Below are 26,760 nucleotides of genomic sequence, written 5' to 3'. Positions count from 1 at the left end.
AGGAATGGAAACTGGTACATAGACCTATAGGAATGGAAACTGGTACATAGACCTATAGGAATGAAACTGGTACATAGACCTATAGGATGGAAACTGGTACATAGACCTATAGGATGGAAACTGGTACATAGACCTATAGGATGGAAACTGGTACATAGACCTATAGGATGGAAACTGGTACATAGACCTATAGGAATGAAACTGGTACATAGACCTATAGGATGGAAACTGGTACATAGACCTATAGGATGGAAACTGGTACATAGACCTATAGGATGGAAACTGGTACATAGACCTATAGGAATGAAACTGGTACATAGACCTATAGGATGGAAACTGGTACATAGACCTATAGAATGGAAACTGGTACATAGACCTATAGGAATGGAAACTGGTACATAGACCTATAGGATGGAAACTGGTACATAGACCTATAGGATGGAAACTGGTAGATAGACCTATAGGATGGAAACTGGTACATAGACCTATAGGATGGAAACTGGTAGATAGACCTATAGGATGGAAACTGGTAGATAGACCTATAGGATGGAAACTGGTACATAGACCTATAGGATGGAAACTGGTACATAGACCTATAGGATGGAAACTGGTAGATAGACCTATAGGAATGAAACTGGTACATAGACCTATAGGATGGAAACTGGTACATTATAGGATGGAAACTGGTACATAGACCTATAGGATGGAAACTGGTACATAGACCTATAGGATGGAAACTGGTACATAGACCTATAGGATGGAAACTGGTACATAGACCTATAGGATGGAAACTGGTACATAAACCTATAGGATGGAAACTGGTACATAGACCTATAGGATGGAAACTGGTACATAGACCTATAGGATGGAAACTGGTACATAAACCTATAGGATGGAAACTGGTACATAGACCTATAGGATGGAAACTGGGTCATAGACCTATAGGATGGAAACTGGTACATAGACCTATAGGATGGAAACTGGTACATAGACCTATAGGATGGAAACTGGTACATAGACCTATAGGATGGAAACTGGTAGATAGACCTATAGGAATGGAAACTGGTACATAGACCTATAGGATGGAAACTGGGTCATAGACCTATAGGATGGAAACTGGTACATAGACCTATAGGATGGAAACTGGTACATAGACCTATAGGAATGGAAACTGGTACATAGACCTATAGGATGGAAACTGGTACATAGACCTATAGGATGGAAACTGGTAGATAGACCTATAGGATGGAATCTGGTACATAGACCTATAGGATGGAAACTGGTACATAGACCTATAGGATGGAAACTGGTAGATAGACCTATAGGAATGAAACTGGTACATAGACCTATAGGATAGAAACTGGTACATAGACCTATAGGAATGGAAACTGGTACATAGACCTATAGGATGGAAACTGGGTCATAGACCTATAGGATGGAAACTGGTACATAGACCTATAGGATGGAAACTGGTACATAGACCTATAGGAATGGAAACTGGTACATAGACCTATAGGATGGAAACTGGTACATAGACCTATAGGAATGAAACTGGTACATAGACCTATAGGAATGGAAACTGGTACATAGACCTATAGGATGGAAACTGGTACATAGACCTATAGGAATGAAACTGGTACATAGACCTATAGGATGGAAACTGGTACATAGACCTATAGGAATGAAACTGGTACATAGACCTATAGGATGGAAACTGGTACATAGACCTATAGAATGGAAACTGGTACATAGACCTATAGGAATGGAAACTGGTACATAGACCTATAGGATGGAAACTGGTACATAGACCTATAGGATGGAAACTGGTACATAGACCTATAGGATGGAAACTGGTACATAGACCTATAGAATGGAAACTGGTACATAGACCTATAGGAATGAAACTGGTACATAGACCTATAGGAATGAAACTGGTACATAGACCTATAGAATGGAAACTGGTACATAGACCTATAGGATGGAAACTGGTAGATAGACCTATAGGAATGAAACTGGTACATAGACCTATAGGATGGAAACTGGTACATAGACCTATAGGAATGGAAACTGGTACATAGACCTATAGGATGGAAACTGGGTCATAGACCTATAGGATGGAAACTGGTACATAGACCTATAGGATGGAAACTGGTACATAGACCTATAGGATGGAAACTGGTACATAGACCTATAGGATGGAAACTGGTACATAGACCTATAGGATGGAAACTGGTACATAGACCTATAGGATGGAAACTGGGTCATAGACCTATAGGATGGAAACTGGTACATAGACCTATAGGATGGAAACTGGTACATAGACCTATAGGATGGAAACTGGTACATAGACCTATAGGATGGAAACTGGGTCATAGACCTATAGGATGGAAACTGGTACATAGACCTATAGGATGGAAACTGGTACATAGACCTATAGGAATGGAAACTGGTACATAGACCTATAGGATGGAAACTGGTACATAGACCTATAGGATGGAAACTGGTACATAGACCTATAGGATGGAAACTGGTAGATAGACCTATAGGAATGAAACTGGTACATAGACCTATAGGATGGAAACTGGTACATAGACCTGTAGGATGGAAACTGGTACATAGACCTATAGGATGGAAACTGGTAGATAGACCTATAGGAATGAAACTGGTACATAGACCTATAGGATGGAAACTGGTACATAGACCTATAGGAATGGAAACTGGTACCTAGACCTATAGGATGGAAACTGGTACATAGACCTATAGGATGGAAACTGGTACATAGACCTATAGAATGGAAACTGGTACATATACCTATAGGAATGGAAACTGGTAGATAGACCTATAGGAATGGAAACTGGTACATAGACCTATAGGAATGAAACTGGTACATAGACCTATAGGAATGAAACTGGTACATAGACCTATAGGATGGAAACTGGTACATAGACCTACAGGATGGAAACTGGTACATAGACCTATAGGATGGAAACTGGTGCATAGACCTATAGGAATGGAAACTGGTACATAGACCTATAGGATGGAAACTGGTACATAGACCTATAGGATGGAAACTGGTACATAGACCTATAGGAATGCAAACTGGTACATAGACCTATAGGAATGGAAACTGGTACATAGACCTATAGGAATGGAAACTGGTACATAGACCTATAGGAATGAAACTGGTACATAGACCTATAGGATGGAAACTGGTACATAGACCTATAGAATGGAAACTGGTACATAGACCTATAGGAATGGAAACTGGTACATAGACCTATAGGATGGAAACTGGTACATAGACCTATAGGAATGGAAACTGGTACATAGACCTATAGGATTGGAAACTGGTACATAGACCTATAGGAATGGAAACTGGTACATAGACCTATAGGATGGAAACTGGTACATAGACCTATAGGAATGAAACTGGTACATAGACCTATAGGATGGAAACTGGTACATAGACCTATAGGATGGAAACTGGTACATAGACCTATAGGATGGAAACTGGTACATAGACCTATAGGATGGAAACTGGTACATAGACCTATAGGAATGAAACTGGTACATAGACCTATAGGATGGAAACTGGTACATAGACCTATAGGATGGAAACTGGTACATAGACCTATAGGATGGAAACTGGTACATAGACCTATAGGAATGAAACTGGTACATAGACCTATAGGATGGAAACTGGTACATAGACCTATAGAATGGAAACTGGTACATAGACCTATAGGAATGGAAACTGGTACATAGACCTATAGGATGGAAACTGGTACATAGACCTATAGGATGGAAACTGGTAGATAGACCTATAGGATGGAAACTGGTACATAGACCTATAGGATGGAAACTGGTAGATAGACCTATAGGATAGAAACTGGTAGATAGACCTATAGGATGGAAACTGGTACATAGACCTATAGGATGGAAACTGGTACATAGACCTATAGGATGGAAACTGGTAGATAGACCTATAGGAATGAAACTGGTACATAGACCTATAGGATGGAAACTGGTACATTATAGGATGGAAACTGGTACATAGACCTATAGGATGGAAACTGGTACATAGACCTATAGGATGGAAACTGGTACATAGACCTATAGGATGGAAACTGGTACATAGACCTATAGGATGGAAACTGGTACATAAACCTATAGGATGGAAACTGGTACATAGACCTATAGGATGGAAACTGGTACATAGACCTATAGGATGGAAACTGGTACATAAACCTATAGGATGGAAACTGGTACATAGACCTATAGGATGGAAACTGGGTCATAGACCTATAGGATGGAAACTGGTACATAGACCTATAGGATGGAAACTGGTACATAGACCTATAGGATGGAAACTGGTACATAGACCTATAGGATGGAAACTGGGTCATAGACCTATAGGATGGAAACTGGTACATAGACCTATAGGATGGAAACTGGTACATAGACCTATAGGAATGGAAACTGGTACATAGACCTATAGGATGGAAACTGGTACATAGACCTATAGGATGGAAACTGGTACATAGACCTATAGGATGGAAACTGGTAGATAGACCTATAGGAATGAAACTGGTACATAGACCTATATGATGGAAACTGGTACATAGACCTATAGGATGGAAACTGGTACATAGACCTATAGGATGGAAACTGGTAGATAGACCTATAGGAATGGAAACTGGTACATAGACCTATAGAATGGAAACTGGTACATAGACCTATAGAATGGAAACTGGTACATAGACCTATAGGATGGAAACTGGTACATAGACCTATAGGAATGAAACTGGTACATAGACCTATAGGATGGAAACTGGTACATAGACCTATAGAATGGAAACTGGTACATAGACCTATAGGAATGGAAACTGGTACATAGACCTATAGGAATGGAAACTGGTACATAGACCTATAGGATGGAAACTGGTAGATAGACCTATAGGATGGAAACTGGTACATAGACCTATAGGATGGAAACTGGTACATAGACCTATAGGATGGAAACTGGTAGATAGACCTATAGGAATGAAACTGGTACATAGACCTATAGGATAGAAACTGGTACATAGACCTATAGGAATGGAAACTGGTACATAGACCTATAGGATGGAAACTGGGTCATAGACCTATAGGATGGAAACTGGTACATAGACCTATAGGATGGAAACTGGTACATAGACCTATAGGAATGGAAACTGGTACATAGACCTATAGGATGGAAACTGGTACATAGACCTATAGGAATGAAACTGGTACATAGACCTATAGGAATGGAAACTGGTACATAGACCTATAGGATGGAAACTGGTACATAGACCTATAGGAATGAAACTGGTACATAGACCTATAGGATGGAAACTGGTACATAGACCTATAGGAATGAAACTGGTACATAGACCTATAGGATGGAAACTGGTACATAGACCTATAGAATGGAAACTGGTACATAGACCTATAGGAATGGAAACTGGTACATAGACCTATAGGATGGAAACTGGTACATAGACCTATAGGATGGAAACTGGTAGATAGACCTACAGGATGGAAACTGGTACATAGACCTATAGGATGGAAACTGGTACATAGACCTATAGGATGGAAACTGGTAGATAGACCTATAGGAATGAAACTGGTACATAGACCTATAGGATGGAAACTGGTACATAGACCTATAGGATGGAAACTGGTACATAGACCTATAGAATGGAAACTGGTACATAGACCTATAGGAATGAAACTGGTACATAGACCTATACGATGGAAACTGGTACATAGACCTATAGAATGGAAACTGGTACATAGACCTATAGGATGGAAACTGGTAGATAGACCTATAGGAATGAAACTGGTACATAGACCTATAGGATGGAAACTGGTACATAGACCTATAGGAATGGAAACTGGTACATAGACCTATAGGATGGAAACTGGGTCATAGACCTATAGGATGGAAACTGGTACATATACCTATAGGATGGAAACTGGTACATAGACCTATAGGATGGAAACTGGTACATAGACCTATAGGATGGAAACTGGTACATAGACCTATAGGATGGAAACTGGTACATAGACCTATAGGATGGAAACTGGGTCATAGACCTATAGGATGGAAACTGGTACATAGACCTATAGGATGGAAACTGGTACATAGACCTATAGGATGGAAACTGGTACATAGACCTATAGGATGGAAACTGGGTCATAGACCTATAGGATGGAAACTGGTACATAGACCTATAGGAATGGAAACTGGTACATAGACCTATAGGAATGGAAACTGGTACATAGACCTATAGGAATGGAAACTGGTACATAGACCTATAGGAATGAAACTGGTACATAGACCTATAGGATGGAAACTGGTACATAGACCTATAGAATGGAAACTGGTACATAGACCTATAGGAATGGAAACTGGTACATAGACCTATAGGATGGAAACTGGTACATAGACCTATAGGAATGGAAACTGGTACATAGACCTATAGGATTGGAAACTGGTACATAGACCTATAGGAATGGAAACTGGTACATAGACCTATAGGATGGAAACTGGTACATAGACCTATAGGAATGAAACTGGTACATAGACCTATAGGATGGAAACTGGTACATAGACCTATAGGATGGAAACTGGTACATAGACCTATAGGATGGAAACTGGTACATAGACCTATAGGATGGAAACTGGTACATAGACCTATAGGAATGAAACTGGTACATAGACCTATAGGATGGAAACTGGTACATAGACCTATAGGATGGAAACTGGTACATAGACCTATAGGATGGAAACTGGTACATAGACCTATAGGAATGAAACTGGTACATAGACCTATAGGATGGAAACTGGTACATAGACCTATAGAATGGAAACTGGTACATAGACCTATAGGAATGGAAACTGGTACATAGACCTATAGGATGGAAACTGGTACATAGACCTATAGGATGGAAACTGGTAGATAGACCTATAGGATGGAAACTGGTACATAGACCTATAGGATGGAAACTGGTAGATAGACCTATAGGATAGAAACTGGTAGATAGACCTATAGGATGGAAACTGGTACATAGACCTATAGGATGGAAACTGGTACATAGACCTATAGGATGGAAACTGGTAGATAGACCTATAGGAATGAAACTGGTACATAGACCTATAGGATGGAAACTGGTACATTATAGGATGGAAACTGGTACATAGACCTATAGGATGGAAACTGGTACATAGACCTATAGGATGGAAACTGGTACATAGACCTATAGGATGGAAACTGGTACATAGACCTATAGGATGGAAACTGGTACATAAACCTATAGGATGGAAACTGGTACATAGACCTATAGGATGGAAACTGGTACATAGACCTATAGGATGGAAACTGGTACATAAACCTATAGGATGGAAACTGGTACATAGACCTATAGGATGGAAACTGGGTCATAGACCTATAGGATGGAAACTGGTACATAGACCTATAGGATGGAAACTGGTACATAGACCTATAGGATGGAAACTGGTACATAGACCTATAGGATGGAAACTGGGTCATAGACCTATAGGATGGAAACTGGTACATAGACCTATAGGATGGAAACTGGTACATAGACCTATAGGAATGGAAACTGGTACATAGACCTATAGGATGGAAACTGGTACATAGACCTATAGGATGGAAACTGGTACATAGACCTATAGGATGGAAACTGGTAGATAGACCTATAGGAATGAAACTGGTACATAGACCTATATGATGGAAACTGGTACATAGACCTATAGGATGGAAACTGGTACATAGACCTATAGGATGGAAACTGGTAGATAGACCTATAGGAATGGAAACTGGTACATAGACCTATAGAATGGAAACTGGTACATAGACCTATAGAATGGAAACTGGTACATAGACCTATAGGATGGAAACTGGTACATAGACCTATAGGAATGAAACTGGTACATAGACCTATAGGATGGAAACTGGTACATAGACCTATAGAATGGAAACTGGTACATAGACCTATAGGAATGGAAACTGGTACATAGACCTATAGGAATGGAAACTGGTACATAGACCTATAGGATGGAAACTGGTAGATAGACCTATAGGATGGAAACTGGTACATAGACCTATAGGATGGAAACTGGTACATAGACCTATAGGATGGAAACTGGTAGATAGACCTATAGGAATGAAACTGGTACATAGACCTATAGGATAGAAACTGGTACATAGACCTATAGGAATGGAAACTGGTACATAGACCTATAGGATGGAAACTGGGTCATAGACCTATAGGATGGAAACTGGTACATAGACCTATAGGATGGAAACTGGTACATAGACCTATAGGAATGGAAACTGGTACATAGACCTATAGGATGGAAACTGGTACATAGACCTATAGGAATGAAACTGGTACATAGACCTATAGGAATGGAAACTGGTACATAGACCTATAGGATGGAAACTGGTACATAGACCTATAGGAATGAAACTGGTACATAGACCTATAGGATGGAAACTGGTACATAGACCTATAGGAATGAAACTGGTACATAGACCTATAGGATGGAAACTGGTACATAGACCTATAGAATGGAAACTGGTACATAGACCTATAGGAATGGAAACTGGTACATAGACCTATAGGATGGAAACTGGTACATAGACCTATAGGATGGAAACTGGTAGATAGACCTACAGGATGGAAACTGGTACATAGACCTATAGGATGGAAACTGGTACATAGACCTATAGGATGGAAACTGGTAGATAGACCTATAGGAATGAAACTGGTACATAGACCTATAGGATGGAAACTGGTACATAGACCTATAGGATGGAAACTGGTACATAGACCTATAGAATGGAAACTGGTACATAGACCTATAGGAATGAAACTGGTACATAGACCTATACGATGGAAACTGGTACATAGACCTATAGAATGGAAACTGGTACATAGACCTATAGGATGGAAACTGGTAGATAGACCTATAGGAATGAAACTGGTACATAGACCTATAGGATGGAAACTGGTACATAGACCTATAGGAATGGAAACTGGTACATAGACCTATAGGATGGAAACTGGGTCATAGACCTATAGGATGGAAACTGGTACATATACCTATAGGATGGAAACTGGTACATAGACCTATAGGATGGAAACTGGTACATAGACCTATAGGATGGAAACTGGTACATAGACCTATAGGATGGAAACTGGTACATAGACCTATAGGATGGAAACTGGGTCATAGACCTATAGGATGGAAACTGGTACATAGACCTATAGGATGGAAACTGGTACATAGACCTATAGGATGGAAACTGGTACATAGACCTATAGGATGGAAACTGGGTCATAGACCTATAGGATGGAAACTGGTACATAGACCTATAGGATGGAAACTGGTACATAGACCTATAGGAATGGAAACTGGTACATAGACCTATAGGATGGAAACTGGTACATAGACCTATAGGATGGAAACTGGTACATAGACCTATAGGATGGAAACTGGTAGATAGACCTATAGGAATGAAACTGGTACATAGACCTATAGGATGGAAACTGGTACATAGACCTGTAGGATGGAAACTGGTACATAGACCTATAGGATGGAAACTGGTAGATAGACCTATAGGAATGAAACTGGTACATAGACCTATAGGATGGAAACTGGTACATAGACCTATAGGAATGGAAACTGGTACATAGACCTATAGGATGGAAACTGGTACATAGACCTATAGGATGGAAACTGGTACATAGACCTATAGAATGGAAACTGGTACATATACCTATAGGAATGGAAACTGGTAGATAGACCTATAGGAATGGAAACTGGTACATAGACCTATAGGAATGAAACTGGTACATAGACCTATAGGAATGAAACTGGTACATAGACCTATAGGATGGAAACTGGTACATAGACCTATAGAAATTGAAACTGGTACATAGACCTATAGGATGGAAACTGGTACATAGACCTATAGGATGGAAACTGGTACATAGACCTATAGGAATGCAAACTGGTACATAGACCTATAGGAATGGAAACTGGTACATAGACCTATAGGAATGAAACTGGTACATAGACCTATAGGATGGAAACTGGTACATAGACCTATAGGATGGAAACTGGTACATAGACCTATAGGATGGAAACTGGTACATAGACCTATAGGAATGAAACTGGTACATAGACCTATAGGATGGGAACTGGTACATAGACCTATAGAATGGAAACTGGTACATAGACCTATAGGAATGGAAACTGGTACATAGACCTATAGGATGGAAACTGGTACATAGACCTATAGGATGGAAACTGGTAGATAGACCTATAGGATGGAAACTGGTACATAGACCTATAGGAATGGAAACTGGTACATAGACCTATAGGAATGGAAACGGGTACATAGACCTATAGGATGGAAACTGGTACATAGACCTATAGGAATGGAAACTGGTACATAGACCTATAGGATGGAAACTGGTACATAGACCTATAGAATGGAAACTGGTACATAGACCTATAGGAATGGAAACGGGTACATAGACCTATAGGATGGAAACTGGTACATAGACCTATAGGATGGAAACTGGTACATAGACCTATAGGATGGAAACTGGTACATAGACCTATAGGATGGAAACTGGTACATAGACCTATAGAATGGAAACTGGTAGATAGACCTATAGGAATGGAAACGGGTACATAGACCTATAGGAATGGAAACGGGTACATAGACCTATAGGAATGGAAACGGGTACATAGACCTATAGGAATGGAAACGGGTACATAGACCTATAGGATGGAAACTGGTACATAGACCTATAGGAATGGAAACGGGTACATAGACCTATAGGATGGAAACGGGTACATAGACCTATAGGAATGGAAACTGGTACATAGACCTATAGGAATGGAAACGGGTACATAGACCTATAGGAATGGAAACGGGTACATAGACCTATAGGAATGGAAACGGGTACATAGACCTATAGGATGGAAACTGGTACATAGACCTATAGGATGGAAACTGGTACATAGACCTATAGGAATGGAAACTGGTACATAGACCTATAGGATGGAAACGGGTACATAGACCTATAGGAATGGAAACGGGTACATAGACCTATAGGATGGAAACTGGTACATAGACCTATAGGAATGGAAACTTGTACATAGACCTATAGGAATGGAAACGGGTACATAGACCTATAGGATGGAAACTGGTACATAGACCTATAGGAATGGAAACTGGTACATAGACCTATAGGATGGAAACTGGTACATAGACCTATAGAATGGAAACTGGTACATAGACCTATAGGAATGGAAACGGGTACATAGACCTATAGGATGGAAACTGGTACATAGACCTATAGGAATGGAAACGGGTACATAGACCTATAGGAATGGAAACGGGTACATAGACCTATAGGAATGGAAACGGGTACATAGACCTATAGGATGGAAACTGGTACATAGACCTATAGGATGGAAACTGGTAGATAGACCTATAGGATGGAAACTGGTACATAGACCTATAGGATGGAAACTGGTACATAGACCTATAGAATGGAAACTGGTAGATAGACCTATAGGAATGGAAACGGGTACATAGACCTATAGGAATGGAAACGGGTACATAGACCTATAGGAATGGAAACGGGTACATAGACCTATAGGATGGAAACTGGTACATAGACCTATAGGAATGGAAACGGGTACATAGACCTATAGGAATGGAAACTGGTACATAGACCTATAGGAATGGAAACTGGTACATAGACCTATAGGAATGGAAACGGGTACATAGACCTATAGGAATGGAAACGGGTACATAGACCTATAGGAATGGAAACTGGTACATAGACCTATAGGATGGAAACTGGTACATAGACCTATAGGAATGGAAACTGGTACATAGACCTATAGGATGGAAACTGGTACATAGACCTATAGGAATGGAAACGGGTACATAGACCTATAGGATGGAAACTGGTACATAGACCTATAGGAATGGAAACTTGTACATAGACCTATAGGAATGGAAACGGGTACATAGACCTATAGGAATGGAAACGGGTACATAGACCTATAGGAATGGAAACGGGTACATAGACCTATAGGATGGAAACTGGTACATAGACCTATAGGATGGAAACTGGTACATAGACCTATAGGAATGGAAACTGGTACATAGACCTATAGGATGGAAACTGGTACATAGACCTATAGGAATGGAAACTGGTACATAGACCTATAGGAATGGAAACGGGTACAAAGACCTATAGGATGGAAACTGGTACATAGACCTATAGGAATGGAAACGGGTACATAGACCTATAGGATGGAAACTGGTACATAAACCTATAGGAATGGAAACTGGTACATAGACCTATAGGATGGAAACTGGTACATAGACCTATAGGAATGGAAACTGGTACATAGACCTATAGAATGGAAACTGGTACATAGACCTATAGGAATGGAAACTGGTACATAGACCTATAGGAATGGAAACTGGTACATAGACCTATAGGAATGGAAACTGGTACATAGACCTATAGAATGGAAACTGGTACATAGACCTATAGAATGGAAACTGGTACATAGACCTATAGGAATGGAAACTGGTACATAGACCTATAGGAATGGAAACTGGTACATAGACCTATAGGAATGGAAACTGGTACATAGACCTATAGGATGGAAACTGGTACATAGACCTATAGGATGGAAACTGGTACATAGACCAGTTGTCACCTCGTTAGTCAGTATGTGTTACACCTGTTCTGGTTGTCATTTCGTTAGTCAGTATGTGTTACATCTGTGCTGGTTGTCACCTCGTTAGTATGTGTTACACCTGTGCTGGTTGTCACCTCGTTAGTCAGTATTAAAAAATATTTATTTAACCTTTATTTAACTTCTTATGGCTGCAGGGGCAGTATTGATTAGCTTGGATGAAAGGTGCACAGAGGTGCAGCATTTTAAAGGTACCTTCTGACTGAGTCTACATACGCAGCGTTTAAAGGTTTAAAGGTACCTTCTGACTGAGCCGACATACACAGCGTTTTAAAGGTACCTTCTGACTGAGCCGACATACACAGCGTTTTAAAGGTACCTTCTGACTGAGTCGACATACACAGCGTTTAAAGGTACCTTCTGACTGAGTCGACATACACAGAGTTTAAAGGTACCTTCTGACTGAGTCGACATACACAGCGTTTAAAGGTACCTTCTGACTGAGTCGACATACACAGCGTTTAAAGGTACCTTCTGACTGAGCCGACATACACAGCGTTTAAAGGTACCTTCTGACTGAGTCGACATACGCAGCATTTAAAGGTACCTTCTGACTGAGCCGACATACACAGCGTTTAAAGGTACCTTCTGACTGAGTCGACATACGCAGCATTTAAAGGTACCCTCTGACTGAGCCGACATACACAGCGTTTAAAGGTACCTTCTGACTGAGTCGACATACGCAGCATTTAAAGGTACCTTCTGACTGAGCCGACAGCGTTTAAAGGTTCCTTCTGACTGAGTCGACATACACAGCGTTTAAAGGTACCTTCTGACTGAGCCGACATACACAGCGTTTAAAGGTACCTTCTGACTGAGTCGACATACACAGCGTTTAAAGGTACCTTCTGACTGAGCCGACATACACAGCATTTAAAGGTACCTTCTGACTGAGTCGACATATGCAGCGTTTAAAGGTACCTTCTGACTGAGTCGACATACACAGCGTTTAAAGGTACCTTCTGACTGAGCCGACATACACAGCGTCTAAAGGTACCTTCTGACTGAGTCGACATACACAGCGTTTAAAGGTACCTTCTGACTGAGTCGACATACGCAGCGTTTAAAGGTACCTTCTGACTGAGTCGACATACGCAGCGTTTAAAGGTACCTTCTGACTGAGCCGACATACACAGCGTTTAAAGGTACCTTCTGACTGAGTCGACATACGCAGCGTTTAAAGGTACCTTCTGACTGAGCCGACAGCGTTTAAAGGTTCCTTCTGACTGAGTCGACATACACAGCGTTTAAAGGTACCTTCTGACTGAGTCGACATACGCAGCGTTTAAAGGTACCTTCTGACTGAGTCGACATACACAGCGTTTAAAGGTACCTTCTGACTGAGCCGACATACACAGCGTTTAAAGGTACCTTCTGACTGAGTCGACATACGCAGCGTTTAAAGGTACCTTCTGACTGAGTCGACATACGCAGCGTTTAAAGGTACCTTCTGACTGAGTCGACATACGCAGCGTTTAAAGGTACCTTCTGACTGAGTCGACATACGCAGCGTTTGAAGGTACCTTCTGACTGAGTCGACATACGCAGCGTTTAAAGGTACCTTCTGACTGAGCCGACATACGCAGCGTTTAAAGGTACCTTCTGACTGAGTCGACATACGCAGCGTTTAAAGGTACCTTCTGACTGAGTCGACATACGCAGCGTTTAAAGGTACCTTCTGACTGAGTCGACATACACAGCGTTTAAAGGTACCTTCTGACTGAGCCGACATACACAGCGTTTAAAGGTACCTTCTGACTGAGTCGACATACACAGCGTTTAAAGGTACCTTCTGACTGAGCCGACATACACAGAGTTTAAAGGTACCTTCTGACTGAGTCGACATACACAGCGTTTAAAGGTACCTTCTGACTGAGTCGACATACACAGCGTTTAAAGGTACCTTCTGACTGAGTCGACATACACAGCGTTTAAAGGTACCTTCTGACTGAGCCGACATACACAGCGTTTAAAGGTACCTTCTGACTGAGTCGACATACGCAGCGTTTAAAGGTACCTTCTGACTGAGTCGACATACGCAGCGTTTAAAGGTACCTTCTGACTGAGTCGACATACGCAGCGTTTAAAGGTACCTTCTGACTGAGTCGACATACGCAGCGTTTAAAGGTACCTTCTGACTGAGCCGACATACACAGCGTTTAAAGGTACCTTCTGACTGAGCCGACAGCGTTTAAAGGTTCCTTCTGACTGAGTCGACATACACAGCGTTTAAAGGTACCTTCTGACTGAGTCGACATACGCAGCGTTTAAAGGTACCTTCTGACTGAGTCGACATACACAGCGTTTAAAGGTACCTTCTGACTGAGTCGACATACGCAGCGTTTAAAGGTACCTTCTGACTGAGTCGACATACACAACGTTTAAAGGTACCTTCTGACTGAGTCGACATATGCAGCGTTTAAAGGTTCCTTCTGACTGAGCCGACATACACAGCGTTTAAAGGTACCTTCTGACTGAGCCGACATACACAGCGTTTAAAGGTACCTTCTGACTGAGCCGACAGCGTTTAAAGGTTCCTTCTGACTGAGTCGACATACACAGCGTTTAAAGGTACCTTCTGACTGAGTCGACATACGCAGCGTTTAAAGGTACCTTCTGACTGAGTCGACATACACAGCGTTTAAAGGTACCTTCTGACTGAGTCGACATACGCAGCGTTTAAAGGTACCTTCTGACTGAGTCGACATACACAGCGTTTAAAGGTACCTTCTGACTGAGTCGACATACGCAGCGTTTAAAGGTACCTTCTGACTGAGTCGACATACACAACGTTTAAAGGTACCTTCTGACTGAGTCGACATACGCAGCGTTTAAAGGTTCCTTCTGACTGAGTCGACATACACAGCGTTTAAAGGTACCTTCTGACTGAGCTGACATACACAGCGTTTAAAGGTACCTTCTGACTGAGCCGACAGCGTTTAAAGGTTCCTTCTGACTGAGTCGACATACACAGCGTTTAAAGGTACCTTCTGACTGAGTCGACATACGCAGCGTTTAAAGGTACCTTCTGACTGAGTCGACATACACAGCGTTTAAAGGTACCTTCTGACTGAGCCGACATACACAGCGTTTAAAGGTACCTTCTGACTGAGTCGACATATGCAGCGTTTAAAGGTTCCTTCTGACTGAGTCGACATACACAGCGTTTAAAGGTACCTTCTGACTGAGCCGACATACACAGAGTTTAAAGGTACCTTCTGACTGAGTCGACATACACAGCGTTTAAAGGTACCTTCTGACTGAGTCGACATACACAGCGTTTAAAGGTACCTTCTGACTGAGCCGACATACACAGCGTTTAAAGGTACCTTCTGACTGAGTCGACATACGCAGCGTTTAAAGGTTCCTTCTGACTGAGTCGACATACACAGCGTTTAAAGGTACCTTCTGACTGAGCCGACATACACAGAGTTTAAAGGTACCTTCTGACTGAGTCGACATACACAGCGTTTAAAGGTACCTTCTGACTGAGTCGACATACACAGCGTTCAAAGGTACCTTCTGACTGAGTCGACATACACAGCGTTTAAAGGTACCTTCTGACTGAGTCGACATACACAGCGTTTAAAGGTACCTTCTGACTGAGTCGACATACACAGCGTTTAAAGGTACCTTCTGACTGAGCCGACATACGCAGCGTTTAAAGGTACCTTCTGACTGAGTCGACATACACAGCGTTTAAAGGTACCTTCTGACTGAGTCGACATACACAACGTTTAAAGGTACCTTCTGACTGAGTCGACATACGCAGCGTTTAAAGGTTCCTTCTGACTGAGTCGACATACACAGCGTTTAAAGGTACCTTCTGACTGAGCCGACATACACAGCGTTTAAAGGTACCTTCTGACTGAGCCGACAGCGTTTAAAGGTTCCTTCTGACTGAGTCGACATACACAGCGTTTAAAGTTACCTTCTGACTGAGTCGACATACGCAGCGTTTAAAGGTACCTTCTGACTGAGTCGACATACACAGCGTTTAAAGGTACCTTCTGACTGAGCCGACATACACAGCGTTTAAAGGTACCTTCTGACTGAGTCGACATACGCAGCGTTTAAAGGTACCTTCTGACTGAGTCGACATACACAGCGTTTAAAGGTACCTTCTGACTGAGTCGACATACGCAGCGTTTAAAGGTTCCTTCTGACTGAGTCGACATACACAGCGTTTAAAGGTACCTTCTGACTGAGCCGACATACACAGAGTTTAAAGGTACCTTCTGACTGAGTCGACATACACAGCGTTTAAAGGTACCTTCTGACTGAGTCGACATACACAGAGTTTAAAGGTACCTTCTGACTGAGCCGACATACACAGAGTTTAAAGGTACCTTCTGACTGAGTCGACATACACAGCGTTTAAAGGTACCTTCTGACTGAGTCGACATACACAGCGTTCAAAGGTACCTTCTGACTGAGTCGACATACACAGCGTTTAAAGGTACCTTCTGACTGAGTCGACATACACAGCGTTTAAATGTACCTTCTGACTGAGTCGACATACACAGCGTTTAAAGGTACCTTCTGACTGAGCCGACATACGCAGCGTTTAAAGGTACCTTCTGACTGAGTCGACATACACAGCGTTTAAAGGTACCTTCTGACTGAGTCGACATACACAGCGTTTAAAGGTACCTTCTGACTGAGCCGACATACACAGCGTTTAAAGGTACCTTCTGACTGAGTCGACATACACAGCGTTTAAAGGTACCTTCTGACTGAGCCGACATACGCAGCGTTTAAAGGTACCTTCTGACTGAGTCGACATACACAGCGTTTAAAGGTACCTTCTGACTGAGCCGACATACGCAGAGTTTAAAGGTACCTTCTGACTGAGTCGACATACGCAGCGTTTTAAAGGTACCTTCTGACTGAGCCGACAAACACAGAGTTTAAAGGTAACTTCTGACTGAGCCGACATACACAGCATTTACCGTGAATGCGGTCTTCGCTATTGGGTGAACATTGCCTTAAAATTTCAATCACACTGTAACGCTTCATACGGATTGATATGGATTGAATAGAGAAATAGGTTTCATTCATGTCTCCAGATTACATTGTGGAACAATGAAGTTTGACCGTGTCCTGTCTCTTGTGTCCACAGTGGGACCTACCACTCCAGGGATGAGAGCACAGACAGCGGTCTGAGCATGAGCAGCTACAGTGTCCCCCGTACCCCTGATGACTTCCTCAACAGTGTGGACGAGATGGACACCGGTGAGACTAAACAGCACCTTGTTCTACCTAGTCCACTACTGACCAAGACCCTTTAGGGGAAAAGTCTGATGACTCAATCTCCTCTTTAACGCTTCTCGTAAAGTCTAGATAACAGTTATATTTTGTCAAGCGATGTTGCGTTACAAATACCTATTTAGTCGAGGTCAATATGGGAAGTTATTGGGGCATAAATTAATTATTATAGGACCTACAAGCTGATAACGTTATATGTTCTAACCACGCCATAACACATCCATGTCGTCGCTTGGCATCATTAGGGGACGCCCTGCCGGTCTCCATGGGGACGCAGCCCAGCCGTTTCCCTGACTACCTGGACGCCATCCCGGGGACGGACGTGGACCTGGGCACGCTGGAGAGTGACAACATGGCCATGGAGGGGGAGGAGCTTATGCCTAGTCTCCAGGAAGCCCTTAGCTCCGACATCCTGAACGATATGGAGTCAGTCCTGGCCGCCACAAAGATCGACAAGGAGAGCTTCCTCACATGGTTATAACATGGTTATAACATGGTTATAACACATTTATAGAACAAACTGGACCCTTATACGGTATACAGTGGGGGTTGCCAAACTTTTGTTTTCTCTGTAACCCAACTGAAGTGGGTGTTGTGTCGTGACCCACCAACTGAGGTGGGTGTTGTGTCGTGACCCACCAACTGAGGTGGGTGTTGTGACCAACCATAGGACTTGAACAGTGGAACTACATATTCTGACCTACTGGTATATAGGAGAGAGGAGAGGAGAGGAGAGGAGAGGAGAGGAGAGGAGAGGAGAGGAGAGGAGAGGAGAGGAGCCTGGGATGGGATGATGGGTTCCAGAAAGAGAGACATGACATCCTCTCCTCAGTAAGTCTACACTCTGAACTGTTACCTAGTCAAACTACATGATTTGATACAACAGAGACATTTCAACCAACGTATGATATCTGTCGTCGGTCAGCATACACAATGATACTGACGTCTCCTTTCGGCAGTGCTCTTCTCTTGTTTCTATGTCTTTACTTTAGTTGTCTGTGTCTTCAAGGCTGGCCCATGAACAGACCATTTATTCAAGGGTCCCCAAATCTTTTCACACGGCTTGACCTGCTGGCCGGCCGGCTGGCACTAGGCAATGCAAGGGGCTTGGCTCTCTCCTTCTCCCCTAACCCCCACTACCCCCATACTGTATCTGAGCTGGACAGTCCTCTCCTTCTCCCCTAACCCCCACTACCCACATACTGTATCTGAGCTGGACAGTCCTCTCCTTCTCCCCTAACCCCCACTACCCACATACTGTATCTGAGCTGGACAGTCCTCTCCTTCTCCCCTAACCCCCACTACCCCCATACTGTATCTGAGCTGGACAGTCCTCTCCTTCTCCCCTAACCCCCACTACCCCCATACTGTATCTGAGCTGGACAGTCCTCTCCTTCTCCCCTAACCCCCACTACCCCCATACTGTATCTGAGCTGGACAGTCCTCTCCTTCTCCCCTAACCCCCACTACCCCCATACTGTATCTGAGCTGGACAGTCCTCTCCTTCTCCCCTAACCCCCACTACCCCCATACTGTATCTGAGCTGGACAGTCCTCTCCTTCTCCCCTAACCCCCACTACCCCCATACTGTATCTGAGCTGGACAGTCCTCTCCTTCTCCCCTAACCCCCACTACCCCCATACTGTATCTGAGCTGGACAGTCCTCTCCTTCTCCCCTAACCCCCACTACCCCCATACTGTATCTGAGCTGGACAGTCCTCTCCTTCTCCCCTAACCCCCACTACCCCCATACTGTATCTGAGCTGGACAGTCATCTCCTTCTCCCCTAACCCCCACTACCCCCATACTGTATCTGAGCTGGACAGTCCTCTCCTTCTCCCCTAACCCCCACTACCCCCATACTGTATCTGAGCTGGACAGTCCTCTCCTTCTCCCCTAACCCCCACTACCCCCATACTGTATCTGAGCTGGACAGCTTCCAGAGATCTGGCTGATGGACAAAACTAGTACTCTGCATACATACAGACTGACGGACGGACGGAGACAGAAAGACAGAGACTGACGGACGGACGGTAAGACAGGACATCCACAACCAGCTGTGACCACCCCGGAGCTTCTTGTTCTGGTGCCTCTACAGCAAAATCAAGCATTTTGACCTGCAAATCACAACACTACTCTGGAGGGTCTGTCTAATCCACAACACAACTCTGGAGGGACTGTCTAGTCCACAACACAACTCTGGAGGGACTGTCTAGTCCACAACACAACTCTGGAGGGTCTGTCTAGTCCACAACACAACTCTGGAGGGTCTGTCTAGTCCACAACACAACTCTGGAGGGTCTGTCTAATCCACAACACAACTCTGGAGGGACTGTCTAGTCCACAACACAACTCTGGAGGGTCTGTCTAGTCCACAACACAACTCTGGAGGGCCTGTCTAGTCCACAACACAACTCTGGAGGGACTGTCTAGTCCACAACACAACTCTGGAGGGCCTGTCTAGTCCACAACACAACTCTGGAGGGACTGTCTAGTCCACAACACAACTCTGAAGGGACTGTCTAATCCACAACACAACTCTGGAGGGTCTGTCTAGTCCACAACACAACTCTGGAGGGACTGTCTAGTCCACAACACAACTCTGGAGGGACTGTCTAGTCCACAACACAACTCTGGAGGGTCTGTCTAGTCCACAACACAACTCTGGAGGGACTGTCTAATCCACAACACAACTCTGGAGGGTCTGTCTAGTCCACAACACAACTCTGGAGGGACTGTCTAGTCCACAACACAACTCTGGAGGGCCTGTCTAGTCCACAACATAGTGAGAAGCAGCAGCAGCTCAACCTCCTGCTTCCTGCCATCTTATTAAAAGTGTCTTTGGAAAATGTGTGAACATCATATACTCCTGCTTCCAGGCCTTTTTTTATTCATTTATTCTTATGTCTTTTACATTTTTATAGTTTTAATATGTTGTTTTTAATGATGAGCCTGGGAAAACCAAAAATGATGTATCGGAAGTTGGGGGAAGAACTACTGATTTGGAAGGTTAGGTTAGGTTAAGTTAGGTTAAGTTAGGTTAGGTTAGGTTAAATTAGGTTAGATTTATATTAGGTTAAGTTAGGTTAGGTTTATATTAGGTTAAGTTAGGTTAAGTTAAGTTAGGTTAGGTTTATATTAGGTTAAGTTAGGTTAAGTTTATATTAGGTTAAGTTAGGTTAAGTTAGGTTAAGTTAGGTTAAGTTAGGTTAGGTTAGGTTTATATTAGGTTAAGTTAGGTTAGGTTAAGTCAGGTTAAGTTAGGTTAAGTTAGGTTTATATTAGGTTAGGTTAAGTTAGGTTAAGTTAAGTCAGGTTAAGTTAGGTTAAGTTAAGTCAGGTTAAGTTAGGTTAAGTTAAGTCAGGTTAAGTTAGGTTAAGTTAGGTTAGGGCTACATTCCAAATGGCACTTATTCCCTAAATAGTGCACTACTTTTGACCAGAGCTCTGTGGCCACTGGTCAAAATGAATGTACTACATAGGGAATAGGGTGCCATTTGGGACACGGCCTAGGTTATACAAGATGGAGTCCCAGTTAGGACTGTGTGGTGGTGATGGGGGATGGGCTGTTGCCTGGAGCCTGGCCTGGGTACCTTGTATACTATACCATACTGCTGCTTGGCTGTGCCAGCATGTCTAGAAGTTAAACCTTTCATTGTCAAATCAAGTGCCTTCAGTTGTATTGTTTTGAGAGAATAAGAGGGAAAAAACAAAGGAACGCCAAGGTTTCTGTATTGTAGTGTATTGTAGTGTATTGTAGTGTATTGTAATGTAGTGTATTGTAGTGTAGTGTATTGTAGTGTATTATATTGTGTATCGTGACGTCAAGCAATAATGATGTATCATAGAAATTGTATTATTGACGAACAAACCACACTTTCCTCTACTTACCCTAATGTTTAATAATCAAAAGTATATTTCTGTTGTTAAAGGTTTTATAAAAACGTGTTATTACGATGGAACTTTCTTTTAAATCCTTCTTTATTTTTCAGTCTTATTCAAGCCTGATTGTTGCTTTGTTTTATCTTTTAATAATCTTCTATGTTTCTTCGGTTATTACATGATGTATTATAGATCAAACAGATTCTTGGTTTGTTGTGGATCGATATGTTTCATCACTAACTGACGTGACGTCTTTACAAACAGACAGATTCCTGTGTTGTCTCACCAGGTTAGGATTTTTAACTGGCCAATTTTGTAATGATTTGATCAATATTGGTGTAATTGTATCCTTATCGATCACACGCTCTGCTTTCATTCTTTCACTATTACGTTAAGATATTCCTAATCAATACCCCCCCCCCCAAATGAAAACAAAAGACCCTTTGTATCAATAAGGGCTTGTTTGATATAACTGCATCCTGAATGGCACCCTACTCCCTACACAGTGCACTACTATATATAGGGAGTAGGGTCCATTTTAGGAGCCGGCCATTGTCTCCCTGTCTGAAAGGCAGTCTACGGATGTCCCTTACTGCCCTGTTGTAGACCTGCTGTGCTGCTGAAACAAGATGGTGGTTAGGACCTGTTTTATCTGGTTAGAAGAGCATGTCATGATGGTTAGAGAGGTAAGGTTAGAGGTTACAGCCGGGGATTGATTTAAATCAATGGTAAACGTGGGTTACAGTATGTGGGCTTTAGTTGGTGTACAGGTAGAAGAAGTTCTCCTTATGAAAAAACAACCAGCTATGGTTTTACAGTCAGGAATTGTTGTGATGTGACAGATTCCAAAGAGTTATTTTATTTTATTTTTTCTAGTGATTCTTCTTTCAACTGATACTGAATCTAATTTCACGGGCGGGAAAAAAAAACACAAAAAAGATTTGTTATTATCAACCTCTGTCCATCTGTCTAACTATATACACATGTACGTACGTATAAGCTAATGAGAATTTGTCAGTTAGGTAGGGTTTCAAGGTAACAGAGGTGTCTAGACGGTCATTTTGATTAACTAAACTGAGGATTCTAGAAGTTCTAGAATAGAACAGACAAGTTCCGGAGTCATTTCTGTCACGTGTTTGACATTCTGACAACACTACAGCAACATTGGTGGTTCACTACAGTGACTTATCTTGTTAAAGTTGGTGGTTGAATAAATAAATGTATTTGTCACATAAGTGTGTTTTTTTTTTTCTTAGCTAGTTTTGTAAGACTATTAGTTAACTGTTGACTGTTTGCGTAGTACTAATCACTCACGTTTTTAAGGATTGTTATTTAGGTATTGTCTAAATGCACACGTCAAAAATGAATGTATATTCAGTAACGATGATCTCTAAATCTTTTCAGAGATAATATGTACATGTATTGTAGAAAGAAATTCTGTTCCATATGTCTCCCTTTCTGTAATACTTTAGAATTGGCCTGGAATAAAGTATATACTGTAGTAATAAAGTATATACTGGTGTAATGAAGTATATACTGTAGTAATGAAGTATATACTGTAGTAATGAAGTATATACTGTAGTAATACTGTAGTAGTAAAGTAAATAATGCAGTAATAATGTATATACTGTAGTAATAATGTATATACTGTAGTAATACTGTAGTAATGATGTATATACTATAGTAATAATGTATATACTGTAGTAATAAAGTATATACTGTAGTAATAAAGTATATACTGTAGTAATAAAGTATATAGTGTAGTAATAACGTATATACTGTAGTAATAAAGTATATACTGTAGTAAAAGTATATAGTGTAGTAATAACGTATATACTGTAGTAATAAAGTGTATACTGTAGTAATAAAGTATATAATGTAGTAATACTCTAGAAATAAAGTAAATAATGCAGTAATAATGTATATACTGTAGTAATAATGTATATACTGTAGTAATACTGTAGTAATGATGTATATACTATAGTAATAATGTATATACTGTAGTAATAAAGTATATACTGTAGTAATAAAGTATATAGTGTAGTAATAACGTATATACTGTAGTAATAAAGTATATACTGTAGTAATAAAGTATATAGTGTAGTAATAACGTATATACTGTAGTAATAAAGTATATACTGTAGTAATAAAGTATATAATGTAGTACTAAAGTATATACTGTAGTAACAAAGTATATACTGCAGTAATAATGTGTATACTGTAGTAATAATGTATATACTGTAGTAATGTGTCTTGTGGTGTTTTCCTTCCTATAATCAGATATAGGTTTTTATTTTTCTCACTCTGTCACACACACTAAAATTGATTTCCATTCAAAATCCTATTTTCCCTAACCCCTAAACCTAAACCGTGGCCTAACTCTAAATCTAATCCAACTCCTACCTCTAACTCCTAACCCTAACTCCTACCCCTAACTCCTCCCCCTAACTCCTACCCCCAACTCCAAACCCAACTCCTACCCCTAACTCCTCCCCCTAACTCCTTCCACCAAATTCCTACCCCTAACTCCTCCCCCTAACTCCTTCCACCAAATTCCTACCCCTAACTTCTACCTCTAACTCCTAACCCATCTCCTCCCCCTAACTCCTAACCCTAACTCCTACCCCTAACTCCTACCCCTAACTCCTACCCCTAACTCCTCCCCCTAACTCCTAACCCTAACTCCTACCCCTAACTCCTCCCCCTAACTCCTACCCCTAACTCCTACCCCTAACTCCTCCCCCTAACTCCTACCCCCAACTCCAAACCCAACTCCTACCCCTAACTCCTCCCCCTAACTCCTTCCACCAAATTCCTACCCCTAACTCCTCCCCCTAACTCCTTCCACCAAATTCCTACCCCTAACTTCTACCTCTAACTCCTAACCCATCTCCTCCCCCTAACTCCTAACCCTAACTCCTACCCCTAACTCCTACCCCTAACTCCTACCCCTAACTCCTACCCCTAACTCCTCCCCCTAACTCCTAACCCTAACTCCTACCCCTAACTCCTCCCCCTAACTCCTACCCCTAACTCCTACCCCTAACTCCTCCCCCTAACTCCTTCCCCTAACTCCTACCCCTAACTCCTCCCCCTAACTCCTCCCCCCATCTCCTCCCCCTAACTCCCACCCCTAACTCCTAACCCTAACTCCTAACCCCAACTCCTACCCCTAACTCCTCCCCCTAACTCCTAACCCTAACTCCTACCCCTAACTCCTCCCCCTAACTCCTACCCCCAACTCCAAACCCAACTCCTACCCCTAACTCCTCCCCCTAACTCCTTCCAACAAATTCCTACCCCTAACTCCTCCCCCTAACTCCTTCCACCAAATTCCTACCCCTAACTTCTACCTCTAACTCCTAACCCTAACTCCTAACCCTAACTCCTACCCCTAACTCCTCCCCCTAACTCCTACCCCTAACTCCTAACCCCAACTCCTACCCCTAACTCCTCCCCCTAACTCCTAACCCTAACTCCTAACCCTAACTCCTACCCCTAACTCCTTCCCCTAACTCCTACCCCTAACTCCTAACCCCAACTCCTACCCCTAACTCCTAACCCAACTCCTAACCCATCTCCTCCCCCTAACTCCTAACCCCAACTCCTAACCCATCTCCTACCCCTAACTCCTAACCCTAACTCCTAACCCATCTCCTCCCCCTAACTCCTAACCCACCTCCTCCCCCTAACTCCTCCCCCTAACTCCTACCTCTAACTCCTAACCCATCTCCTACCCCTAACTCCTACCCCTAACTCCTAACCCATCTCCTACCCCTAACTCCTCCCCCTAACTCCTACCCCTAACTCCTACCCCTAACTCCTAACCCTAACTCCTACCCCTAACTCCTAACCCAACTCCTCCCCCTAACTCCTACCCCTAACTCCTAACCCTAACTCCTACCTCTAACTCCTAACCCATCTCCTACCCCTAACTCCTACCCCTAACTCCTAACCCATCTCCTACCCCTAACTCCTCCCCCTAACTCCTACCCCTAACTCCTACCCCTAACTCCTAACCCTAACTCCTACCCCTAACTCCTAACCCATCTCCTACCCCTAACTCCTACCCCTAACTCCTAACCCATCTCCTACCCCTAACTCCTCCCCCTAACTCCTACCCCTAACTCCTACCCCTAACTCCTAACCCTAACTCCTACCCCTAACTCCTAACCCAACTCCTCCCCCTAACTCCTACCCCTAACTCCTAACCCTAACTCCTACCTCTAACTCCTAACCCTTTAACCTTAGCCTAAAATAGCCCCCAAGCTAAAAGATAACGAATATAATATCTATTGTTTACAGGAAACTCATTCAACTATTTTAGGTTTAAGTCGTGTGAAAAAAGGACTTGGGGGGCGAAATCTACTTCTCCCATGGGCAAGAATAAACAGAAAAAAGTGATGAAGATTAATTAACAGTCATTTTGATCCAAATGTCCAAATTGTCCAACCAGATCCTCAAGGTAGATGGGTTCTTTTAAATATGTTATTGGACAATAAAGAGATATGGCTCATTAACATAATATACGGCCCTAATAATGATGATCCACGCTTCTTTGAAAATATATATATAATAATTTAATTGATCAACCCTGCAAGCAACACTAGACTCTATTATTATGGTGGGAAATTATAATACTGTTTTAAAATAACTCTATGGACCGTAAAGGAAATCACACTACAAACTATCACCCTCATGCACTTAAAGAAGTCACGAATATCATGGATATAGTGGATATATGGAGGCTTAAATAT

General features: G+C 42.2%; 1 protein-coding gene across 8 annotated transcripts in view; it reads left to right on the top strand.

Moving 5' to 3' along the window:
• The window catches only part of yap1 (Yes1 associated transcriptional regulator), a 121,599-nt gene extending 98,361 nt beyond the window's left edge, over positions 1-23,238 (top strand). The window contains exons 7-10 of one of the 8 annotated variants that reach the window (XR_011669698.1): positions 17,976-18,088; positions 18,367-21,165; positions 21,223-21,247; positions 21,310-23,238. Coding sequence is in view for 1 of the 8 variants with exons in the window: in XM_071357941.1 (XP_071214042.1) it covers positions 17,976-18,088; positions 18,367-18,602 (349 nt within the window). In the remaining 7 variants the exon portion in view is untranslated. Of the gene's footprint in view, positions 1-17,975; positions 18,089-18,366 lie in introns of all 8 variants that reach the window. The other 7 variants (XR_011669697.1, XR_011669696.1, XR_011669695.1 and 4 more) reach the window with 7 other exon arrangements.
• The last annotated feature ends 3,522 nt before the right edge of the window (positions 23,239-26,760 follow it).

This window comes from Salvelinus alpinus, chromosome 21 (genome assembly GCF_045679555.1).
Source record: "Salvelinus alpinus chromosome 21, SLU_Salpinus.1, whole genome shotgun sequence".
Taxonomy (NCBI): domain Eukaryota; kingdom Metazoa; phylum Chordata; class Actinopteri; order Salmoniformes; family Salmonidae; genus Salvelinus; species Salvelinus alpinus.
The sequence above is the reverse complement of the archived record's forward strand: the minus strand, read 5'-3'. Positions and strand labels throughout refer to the sequence as shown.